Source organism: Phalaenopsis equestris, unplaced genomic scaffold, assembly GCF_001263595.1.
Source record: "Phalaenopsis equestris unplaced genomic scaffold, ASM126359v1 Scaffold000002, whole genome shotgun sequence".
NCBI lineage: Eukaryota > Viridiplantae > Streptophyta > Magnoliopsida > Asparagales > Orchidaceae > Phalaenopsis > Phalaenopsis equestris.
The window spans coordinates 38,488,434-38,500,973 of NW_018164444.1; the positions used below are offsets into that span (position 1 = coordinate 38,488,434).

At 33.0% G+C, this 12,540-nt stretch overlaps 1 protein-coding gene across 1 annotated transcript in view; it reads left to right on the forward strand.

Annotated features, from left to right (window-relative positions):
- The first annotated feature begins 5,649 nt into the window (after positions 1 to 5,649).
- The window catches only part of LOC110029842 (uncharacterized protein At2g38710), a 29,907-nt gene continuing 23,016 nt past the window's right edge, over positions 5,650 to 12,540 (forward strand). Inside the window, exon 1 of the mRNA XM_020732306.1 lies at positions 5,650 to 5,850. Within this exon, the coding sequence (XP_020587965.1) occupies positions 5,747 to 5,850 (104 nt within the window). The 5' untranslated portion in view covers positions 5,650 to 5,746. The remainder of the gene's footprint in view (positions 5,851 to 12,540) is intronic.

The window sequence follows — 12,540 nt, forward strand, 5'->3', positions numbered from 1 at the left end:
TGAATTTATTTAATTTGACGCTATTAAACATGCTAATTTAACCACTTTGGTGACTAACAAATTAAACATAATATAAACATTGAATAAATGATATACCAAAAATATATGTATTTTTAGACCTATATTTTATACTCATTTTTAGTGATATTGTTGTACTTTAATGGAAGGAAATTTTTATGTTTTCTTACAGGCTGTTGATTTTTAGGACTTCGAGCAAAAATGAAGCAAAAAGGATGAAATTTGGAGTTAAAATGGAAAATATGAAAATTTGTTCAGCGTCAGACTAGGCGCCGACGACGTCGTTTGACAGAAAACAGTGAATTAAATAGAAGACCATTGGCGCCGACGGCGCCAATGTCGGTGCAAACCCTGTTTCTAAAAAATTCAACGAATTTAGACGCTTTTTTAAGAGTTTTTTTTATGCACCTATTGGAAAACCAACTTTAGGCTTTATTTGGGGCTGAAATTGATGAGAAATGCGACTCTTCCTTACTTCTCATCTCCAAAATTCAACCTCCTACGCATGACACGCTCTTTCATTTCATTCCACTATCATTTAGAGTCCATTATTCTTATAATTTAGAGTTTTTGTGGTGAGATTAAGTGTGAATTCTTCTTTAAAAGTTGTTGGAGAAGGAGAAAAGTGAGAGATTTCTTCTTCCTACTGTTTCTATGAGAGACTACATGGGATTTGTTTTGAGAAAGAGTTTCAGATAAGTTTTGTTTGTTTAATAGTATTGTATGAACTTTCTTTTATATATGAAATTTGTGTTTTGTTGTATCTCTCTCACAAAGTCTGAGTAGTTTCCTTTATCTTTCTCCATACTCTGAGCTATGGTGAAATGCAGAGATAATATGGATGTGTCAATGTTAAAATATAAAATAAATTGTGATTATTTTTCAACTTTAAACTTAATTTACTTTTTGATCTGGTCAATTTAATTGTTAAAAATTTTTGTGAAACATATGATCCGGGAAATGGGGTGAGAGTTCTACAACAGAGTGAGGATCACAATTGATTCTATGAAGGAGAATTTTGTTCATGGAATTAAGTACAAATAAATAGGGAAATATACATTGTTGGGTGTTAAATTTTTGATTTTAAGGTGACAAACTAAAAATCTCTAATTCGATCTTTGTGTTAAGAACTAAAGCAAGAGTTAGCCTTCAGGGGAAGGAAAGTGGGAGCGCTTAAGTGGGAGCCAGTGTCCTCCTAGCCTAGCCACAGATTTAGGGACTAAACTTGAGATTAACCAATAATTTTCTATAACACTGTATCAGGGTAGAAAATTAAAACAGCTCATATTTTGCACAATACATATTCTAATCATTTATCTCATCTCATTTTACCAAAATCTCATTGTAGCGGGAACGATGCTTTTTCACATAAGAAATCTTCATCACATAAACATAGTTTAATAATTTAATAGTTTTGTAATTTAATAGTTTAGTAATTACAGTTTAAATTTTGCATTTCAGTTTTGCTAGTAATTAAATAATTTAGTTCTGATAATATCTCAACATTCGAAATTAGTGACAGTAATTTTATTTTACTTTCTGTGAATTTTCTAGTTAATTTATCATTTCAAATTTAGACCTTCATCATGAGATCGATATTTGGGGTTTAAATAAAAATTATTTTATTACTTGATAACGATATGCATACTTGCGTAAAATCCCAACATTAATTGTTTAAATTTCTTAATTATATATAGAGCATCAATTTTTTTGCACCGTCACATAGCAGAGTCAACTTTATAATTTTTACACAGCTATATTTTCATTTCGGGATCAATAAACAATAATATCCCAATTCACCGATTAACTTTAGTGATCTAATTTACAGCGGTAATTTTATCCAATTAACATAAATAAAATTAAATGAAAAATCATAAATTTAACAATCGAGACTCTGATATCACATGTTAGGATTTTTAAATTTATAAAATCCAATTTCAGGACCCAAAATTCATAAAATTCATGATGATCAAGATCTTTGAATTCATGATTTTCACATACCCATAAATGATATATACAGACTTGTATTCATGATCATATAATTCAATCTGAAAAGATAGAATTTCTCTCTCTAATTCTTATTTATTTATGTACTTTCCGATTGAGAGAAGGAATATATTTTTTTCTTACGAGAGAGAGACCCCTTATCTTATTTATAAGAGAAAATATAAGTTTCTTGGGAAGAGACACAACATTTCTCTTAATTATCCCACGGAAGAGACACAACATTTCTCTTAATTATCCATTATTAACCACCATTCATCATAGTGATTATTGATCAATATGATTTAAGATAATTTAATTAATTAATTAAAACAAAATGATACAGTGTCTATTGAGAAGAGACATGTCCATTCATTCAAAATAATTTAATTAATTAATTAAAGTGAAATGATACAACGTCTATTGGGAAGAGACATGACCATTTTTTTTTAATTAATCAATTAATTAGTTACTATTAAAATAAATGACAGTGGGTCATAAAAATAAAATAATGAAAAACTAACATAATAAATATATAATAATTCTATATATTAGATTTATAAATACATAAAATGAAGTCAAGCTACAATAAACATTTTCATTATCCCTTATTAACGGTTCACTAATTATTTTTCTAATATTAAGATTTGTGAAGCTACTAGATATTTAGTATCAACTAACCGTGACAAAGTAAAAATAGTTTCTAGTATTTGACACCATTACAATCGATTAGAAATGTTAAACTTGATTCTATTAGTACTTCTAAAAACAAAATTTATATTATTTAAAAAGCATCATGAAATTAGTTCTAAGCATATTATAAATTTTTTGCCCGATTGAAAGTCCCCAAGGTTTTTACCTCCTCGATACTATGATCTTGCTTAAGACCTTTAAAATCTTCATAAAAAAACAAGAAAATAAATAACAAGTAAAGAAGAACACGTTGATTGAATTGACCATATATATGTGTGTGTGTGTATTATCAAATAAATGTTAAATATGCGACTGTAGGTTGATTTATATTTGAATTAAGAAATAAAAATTCTCCAAATTAAATAATCACATGTTAGAGAGCATTTTAATATTTTACATATTATAGAACTAACTTATTGCAAAATATGTAGTTATATACTTTTGAAGAGTACTATTTCCCCTACACGCAAACTCTCTCACAACCCACTTTCACGAATGTAGAGTCCATCATCATTGAAAAAATTATCATAAACCTTGTTGCATATCATAGGTGTTATTTTGTTTCACGAATGTAAAGTCCATCTATATACTTGTTTAACTATATATAATTAAATATATACTTCATAAGAATTAAGTCTCTATTCAAGTCATAGTTTTAACTATTACATGTTAAAGTGAAGGAGAGTGGTAGACATCACTTTAGAGAGTTGATAGCGGAGTTCAAAATTATTAAAAGTTTATCCATATATAATAATTCCCTTTAAAATAATGCTAAGGAATGAAAAATACATCCTAAACCAAGAAAAAAAGTAAATTAGAAAGAAAATCAAGTTTTTATACTGAAATGAAAAATTTGCTTTTACCTTAAGGCTAGACATATTTGTTAGACTTAATTTAAAGTTATACTATGAGTTTTCTTTATGTAAATTTGTTGATAATTAAGTATAGCCACTTCCTCAAAGTAATATATTTGATTTTAAAATTCTAGTGTTATTTATGGAAAAGTAACGGTTTATGCTTGGGGAATTCTGATGTGTAGAAAACATGCCTAATTTTATTTATATTTTGCATATTTTTATGGACGAAATTTCACACTAAAGAAGGTATTTTTATGTTTTTCTTACTGATCCAATACGTAGTAGAAGTGAAACAAAGTGGAGAAGAAATGGAGCGCAACGGGGCTAATATAGATCAATTAGATTAAAGGGACTGACACCCAGACTCAAACCATTGGAACCGAGCACCTTGGCGCCACTTACTTGGGCACATAGGCGCCAGTGCATAGTCGAGCAAACAGGAGACCGACGTCTAGGTGCCTGCAGTTGTTGGGCAGCTTTTCAACAGTTTCTCCCAAATAACATGGGGAGTTATTTGGAGGTTAACGGTTGTTCTTTAAGGGGATTTAGAAGACGATTTTCATGGAGAAGAAGAGGAGAACGGTAGGTTTGCTGTTGGGGAGAATTAGGGCTTTTAATTAGAGATTTTAGTGAGATTTGAGAGGTGTATTGCAAGGAGATTATTCAACACAGTAGCAAGGGTCTGAGAGATCCTATGAGAGCATTTTTAGAGCAATATAACGAGGTAAAAACTAAGTATTGTGCATTTTTTTATTGTACTTTTATTAAACACAATTACCTAGTGGATTAACATTATTTTGTGGTGTTTTCTCATGCTTTGTGAGCAGTATTTTCACATTTCTTTTGTAGTGATTATGTTAGTTGTGTAAGAATTGTATAATTCTTTTAAATTTGGTTTTCAATCTTTAATGTGATGAATATTCTTCAAAGCTTCATTTATTTTTCATCATCGCCAAATGATCAGTTAAAATATGTTGTGATACATAATGACTTAGGAGAACCATGGGAAAACAATTAGAATATTCACGTTGAACTATAGGGTATGAAACAAAAGTAAACTATAGGGAGATGCATATATATAGGGAAATAATATTTGATGGATTCAAATTAGCGTTCAAGGAATTAAGACCAGTTTAACCAAACTTCTTTAGCACTCAGGGGAGGGAAAAGAAGAGAATTGTTCATAATTGTCACTAGTCACGATTATAATTTAAAACATTCATCTTCCTCCAAGCAACTTAAACCATTGCAAGAGATGATAGTTTTATATATTGGTTATCAACAATTCAAATATATTTAGTAGAATTTCTGTAGGTGTAAATCTTCAATTGTAGTTTGTAATTCTGTAAAACCAGTTAGCACAAATTATAACCAGCCTTACTTCCAGGCTAAGACTAATTTTAGTAGGTTAGAACTTCTCTTAAGGCTAATTGCCTTATTCCTTGTGGGATTGACATTCCAGACTCAAAATTTGATATTACTAATACGATACATACATTTGCGTGGGGCCCTGCACTTGGAATTAGGGTGTGTAAGGATTTTAGCATTAGTGCAGGGCGTATCAGACACACACATTCAACCATCAAAAAACATTAAAGTTGACTTCTTTTTGAAGTAAGTCATGAAAAAAGCCATCAATAGTTTTTGATGATTTGTTTTAAGGGTTCATGTAGGTATCACTCTCATATTTACATCCACAATATCCAAATCAATATAATTTTTTATATGACATTCTTAGTTTTCATACCACCAATATTAAAATTTTAAACATAAGCTACATATTAACGTATAGATTTTAATATAATTATGTCAAAATTATTTTAAAAATAAAAATAAATATTTAGCTATTAAATATACAAATTTATAAAAAATATGACATGTGACTAAATGCCTAAATCTCACCCAATGTTCTTGTGTTAAATGGCTATCTTCACCGAGATTTGTCCCCTGCTCCACGCTGAAAGAGCTCCGTTTTCAACATATTCTCTACACCTACTTTTCCAGTCTACCCCTACTGTACGCCATCGTCCCGCGAGCAGAGTCGCTTGCATATAGTATTGTCGAGACACCGTAGCCTCCACGCTTCTTCTTCTCGGAAGAAAAAGTAGGAGAAGACTTATCCTTCGTCTGTTTCTCGGCGGTTCGATCCCCGGAGTCAGCCACGCTCCGGCGATCCTACTCCTTTGCAACGCAGGATGGTCTCTGCTAACCAAGAAATGGTGGTCTACTGCTTTGATACTCTCGTCACCCACTACAATGGTGAGCAGGCTCCTCTCCCGACCTTCGAGGATGGGCAGCAGTAAGATTCGACTGATGCTTGTTCTGTTGTTGATGCTTTTTTTTGGATCGCTTCTATATGGTGTTTCCGTTTGTGATAAGTTGTGGAGCTCTAATTACTGTGGCTGTTGAGTTTGAGAAATCGTGTTGGATGATTATTAGATGTTTATGATTTTGATCTGTGCTGAGTATGGATTTATAATTCTGCCAGGGTATATTTTCGAAAGATAGCCATCAACGGTATCTTTATTCGAGGATAAGGGGCAGAGTTTACTCATTTTACATGTCGGTGGCTTGTACCGTGAGATACTTGCTGCATCTATTTTGTTGTTATGTTTTTTATTATGCCGTGAACTTTTATTCGATCGTTATTTTTTTTTAAGTAACATGTGCATTTTTAACATATTGAGCTTGATATTTGATAAGAATGAATTTACATTGAGGCTTTCCTTTTGAGGTGTTTCTTGGATTTTTCACTTCAAAATTTAACTTGTTGCCTCGGTATCTCATACGCGTTTTTTTATGTTCCGATGGGGTTGCTTATGCTTCTGCTCTCTTTCTGTAATTTCAGTTGTGTTGACTAAGAAGTGTGTCTGTTGTAGGTCCCCACTGATTGAATTTTAGCATACTTTTCATTTAGGGAAACAGGGACCATGCTTATATCCTTTAACTTTTGAATTTGTTGAACCAATTAAAACCTATGGCATGAAGCCATATAGCGGTTTCTGGCAGCCCAAGTTTTCTCTTTCACGATGAGAGGGTGGCAAAAGGTAGGAACTTGAGGATAGAATGAGAGAAAACTTGCATTGTGTGGGTAGTTTGGGGAGAGACAATAGCTGAAGTGGAAGATGGGAGGAAGTCAGTGAAACTGCAGGAATTGTTTGGTTATAGCATAAGTTTTTCCCAACTTAGCTTAATAGAAGAAGGGTGTAAATGTAGAATAAGACTGAAGCAGGAGCAGTGCATTTATCTCAACATAGAATGTGCAATCTGTACTGCCATTGGTATGGCAGAAAGCATATGTCCTTTTGAATGTATGCTCAAATCATGAAGAGATGAGTAAGTTGAAGAGCTCTCTATCTAACTTCTTTACCTTGCAAGGATTGGATTCTATTTTTGTAAAGGCCAAATGGAAAATTAGCCTCTTCTTCTTATAATGATGGGACATGTACATGGAATAGCTTATCGTAGAGTTGCCTATGCTTGGAGTGAAATCTGTTTTTGTGAAGAAGGGCACATGGGAAATTTGTTTTTTTTCTTATGGTTTTAACTGATGATGCCATGCAATTTCTATCATGATGTGCATCAGTATCTTGCCTTTCAATTATTATCAGCAGCAACACCATTAGGCTGAACGTTGGTGAGAATATTTGACTATCATTTTACTATTTTGGTTTCATTCTGTTATTCATTAGGGGCATTGACTAGAATTGGAGAATAATTTGGTGTGCTTTCATTCCAATATGTGCATAATCTAGACATTCTCAATAGAGATTCTAATAGAAAACTTGGAAAATTAGAGAACAAAAATAACCTCAAATAATTAAAATTCCCATGAATTGGTGAACTGCCAGCAAAGATTCTATGGATCTGTGAGGTGGTAGTTTCAAGGAAGGAAGAGGACAATAGTTACGGCCAAAAACCAAAAATTAGTTTTCTTACTCCCTTTCAAGTGAATAAATGGATTTCATCCACTCCAAGCTTGCTTAGAAAGTTTGAATGACTACCCTTGTTGATTTTGTGGCGAGTATATGCTTTTTTCACCTATGATTACAAATGAAGTACATATTAAACCTATGCCAAGCTTCTTTTTTATAAACTTTTTATAAATTTTAATATGCTTTATATGGTCATGCTGCACAGGATTATGTACAATATTGATGGTTGACTTACGACCGCCTCATAGGGCCTTTCTATTTAATATTTAAAATTTTTGAGATGTTCTTTAGTAATATGACTTGCAAGTTCCTAGTACTTTAGATTTAAATTATTCTTCTATGCTCCATCTTGCTATCATAACTTATTTTTTACTTATTCAAATAACTAGATTGTCTTATATGAATGTGAAATATTTTGATGTTGATCTCTTTTAAATCAGAAGCTCACATAATCTGCATATGTGCATGCTTCAAGGGTTAAAGCATCCCCCTTTTTGGATACAATGTTTTGCCAAGGGTTTCTTCAAATATCATAGAACTCTATCAATTATTCTGAGATGAGATTCTTTAGGATTGTGTATGAATTGACTCACAACATTGATAGTGTAGATATTTTTGGGTCCACTTAATGATAAGTGGATGAATTTTATACTGACGCGTCTTCTTTGACTTTTTTGAAAAAACTTTAGTTTGTTGAACTGTTGGACTTCAAATTCTTGGATGACTCTTTTTAATTCATTCTTCTAAGTCACTACCTATCATGATAATGTTATTGACATAAGCTAGTAGTGATGATATCTTTTTGAAGCTACATATCAGCAAATATTATATGATTTCCTTGATTTTTTTATATCCCATATTGAGTGTGGTCTTGGTAAACCTTTAGAATAAATCCCTTGAAGACTGCTGCAGTCCATTTAATGTATTTTTTAATTTATGCAACTTTTGTTTTTATCATATATTTTTTTTCATATATGTGTGGCTTTTATTTCAGTTTTTTTTTTTTTTTTTGTGTTATGTGTTTTTTTCTCGTTTTTCTTTTTTTTTTTTTGCCGAGATGAGAATGATTAGGTGGATGAGTGACTTTACACTTAGAGACAAAATGCGGAATGAATATATTCGTGATAGGGTTGGTGTAGCTCCTGTGACAGAAAAAATTAGAGAAAGTCGTCGACAAAATTAGAGAAAGTTGTCTTAGATGGTTTGGTCACATTAAACGTCGACCATCTGATGATCCGATTAGGAGAGTAGATGTTTTAAATTCGACTTGTGTTAAGAAAGGCAGAGGTAGACCTAGGAAGACTTGGGCTTATTGTATTAAAAATGATCTTAATTTACTAGAACTAAATGAAAATATGACACTAAATAGGACGCAATGGAGAAAAAAGATTCATGTAGCCGACCCCACGTAGTGGGATTAAGGCTTTGTTGTTGTTGTTGTTGTTGTTGTTGTGTTCTGTGTTTTTCTGTAGCTTAATTATGAAAGACCTACGGGCAGTGTTCGGTAGGCAGTTTTTGGAGAGAGTTTTCTATTTTCCTGAGCGGGTTTGGTACTCATTCCTCTCCCTTCCTGCTGTATTCTGAGGTGGCTTTTAGGTGGTGTTCTTGCCAATAAATTTCTTACGGTTTCCTTTATGATTTTTGCTCTTTCCCAATCGACATACCACTAGTACCATTTTTGGTATCAGGACCCTACATCTTTCCCCATGACCTTTTCTTTTTCAAAGACTTTGGTATTATCTTTCCTTTCTTCTGTTTGAGATTTTTGGTTGCGGTTTCAGTTTCTTGGAATCAACAAGTCTGCTATCTTCTTGATTTTTTCCATTGAATTTCGGTTTTAGAAGGAGACAATTTTTGGCTTCTTGCTCTTCATGGTTGTGCTGCTCCCCTATTCTCTTCTTTTTCTTTACAACTTTCTAACGAAGCAACATGCCACCATGAAGAAATGTTGCAAGACCTAATCAAGAATTGGTTGTCGAAGACATGCAATGTGAAATAAGATGCTACAGGAGCAACTTGAGGACTTGGAGCAAAGAAGTTCAAAAGAACAGACGGTGGAGCCAAGATTAGATGCGGTGGATAATGAAGAAGGTGAAAACACCTTTCGCCAAGAATCTTTCAGCGATGAGGCACGATCTCTATATGACTGGAGGAGGGAACAATACCTTAAGGTTGCTGATTTTGGAATCAAGATCTACATTCTGGATTTTGAAGGCCGACTAGACCCGGATGAATTTATTAGTTGGCTATAAACGATAGAGAAAATTATTGAATTTAAAGAAGTTCCCCAAGAACAAATTGTTAAGCTTGCAGCCATTAAATTGAGGAAGAAAACCTCTATTTGGTGGGAATACATGAAGAGAGCGCGACAAATGGAGGGTTGATTAAAATTACCCATTGGAGAAAGATGAAAAATAATTACAATGTAAAATTTTTTCGGAACACTATTGTCAAGAGGTTTTCATTCGGCGACTTCAACTTCATCAACAAGAATGGTTTGTGGAAGAATATGCTACTAAATTCGAACAGTTTGGGCTGAAATGTAACATGTTTGAATTGTACGTTTTGTGGGTGGTCTATGACCATCTATAACTAGTGTGGTTCAACCTTTCTAGACACTACAAGATGTGATTAGCTTGGTTGTGAAGGTAGGATGATAGAAATTTGTTAGGAATGTTCCAATGCACAGTCCTAGGGCTGACCTGGTTGGTTCTAGCAAACCGGGTCAAGCCAGGGCGCAACCCTGCGGACGGAGGGTTGAAAGCAACTATAGAATAACACCATAATTAGCCTTGGGAGACTACTACTATTAGGTGTGAGCATTCTGTCGATTTGGATGGATCGGTTTACAAATTGGTCAAACCGATTCCAACCAAAATCCAAAATTCGAAAAACTGAACCAATTAAAATTTTTATAAAACTGAATAAAAGTTTAATTTAGTTTAAATGGTTCGGCTATGAAGAAAACCTCTAAGTTTAAACAGTTATGAATATGCTGAAATTTAATTATTTGTTGGAGTTTGATTATGAACAAACATCACAAATTGCATGACTTAAATGTACAATGTCAATTTAACTTTATGAATTGTCCACTTATTTTAATTATGTGTTGCATATATGATAAACTCTGGTTTTTCCATGAAATTAAAATATAAGAATATTTACACACATGCCACTTAATTCTTTTGTATTTTAATATCTAATATCTAAACTTCATTTTTTACATTAATATCACATTACTTATGCATTAAAATGTGTATTTCATTTTTTTCAAAAGTTAAAATGATGGTATTTTTAATGAAATATGAAAGATTTGGGTGTTATAATGTAAAAAGTAGAGCTTAGACGTTGGATATATAAATACATAGGAATTGGGTGGTATGTATGCAAATGTCTCTAAAATATAATAGAAATTATAGAAATTTTTAGTGAAGTTTTAGTTTTCTGTTTGTTTGATTAAATAAAAATTCAAACCAAATAAATAACTGAAAACTGAATATTAATGTTTTAAAAACAAAAAAAATTGAAAATCAATTTTGAAACTGAACTGAATCAACCAAATATGTTTAGTTCGATTTTTTTATTTTGACCAAAGAATGCAAGCCCTTAATTGTCTCAGAAATGGGAGGAATTTTGTCTAATAAATGATGCTTCAAATGCCATAGGTTCAACCACATAGCCTCTAATTGTCCTTACGGAAATGTTATCTCTTTTTGTCAAGGAAGTTGAACTAGAGGAAGATGATGTTGTAAAAGAGGACAATAATTTGATGAGGGAGCAAGTCATACATGCGGATAAAGAGGAATTAATTGTGATAAGGCGTCTCCTAAGTGTCAAACAGCCTTCCAATAAAGATTGGTTATGACACATTATTAGAACCTGGTGCGCGGTTCGGGACAAGGTTTGTAACCTTATCATCGACTGTGGAAATTGTGAAAACATAATTTTAACAACTATGGTGAAGAAGCTTGGGCTATCTACTCATCCCGATCCCCATCCCCATCAACTCATGTGGCTCAACAAGAGAGCTGAAATTAAAGTCACCCGACAATGTTGGGTGCAATTTTTGATCGATTGGAAACTAAAGGAGTAGGTATTATGTGACGTAATTCCTATGGATGTTTATCATATATTGCTTGGTTGGCCTTGAAAATATGACCAACATACGATTCATGATGGATATGCAAACGCTTATTCATTTATCAGAGGGAGTTCAAACCATCTTGTTGCTCGTGAAGGAGGAAATCCAGTTGGGGATTGAACTCCAACAATTTTACTCCCTCAATGTTTTTAAAAGACTTAAGGAGGCAGCTTTGGGGTACCTCTTAATCATATCCAAAGGTTTTGGACAATCATTGACACCCCCTCCTGTAGTCTAGGGATTAATACAATAGTTCGAAGATATCTTCCCGGTGTAAACTCCTTTAGGATTACCACCTATGAGAGAGGTACTGCATGCTGCCGACTTTGTGCATGGTACGGTTATCCCCAACAAACCCGCATATAGGATGTCTCCAAAGGAATATGAGGACGTTATGAGCTAATCAACAAATGCTTGGTGCGGTGTAGCGCTAGCCTGTATGCGGTTCCAACTCTCTTGGTTCCAAAAAAGGATGGGACATGGCGCACGTGCATTGACAATCAGACTGTAAATAAAATCACTATCAAATATAGGTTTCCTATTCCTCAATTGGACAACCTTTTTTGATAAGTTAAAAGGAGTGGTTGTTTTCTCTAAAATAGACCTTCGAAGAAGGTATCATCAAATATGGTAAAGATGATGAATGGAAAATAATGTTCAAGAGAAGAAATGGACTATACAAATTGACGATGATACTTCATTCGGGCTACTTCGATGATATTTTTGATTTATAACTCTAACAAGGTTGAAAATTTGCAACATTTACAAGGTGTTTTAGAGGTCTTCAGTCACGATAGATTTATGCCAATAAGGTTAAGCGTGAATTCCTAGTTTCCTTCATCAATTTCTTGGGATTTGTGATATTGAAAGCAGGTTTGAAGTGGATTCCAATAAAATTGCGGCTGTCAGGGGT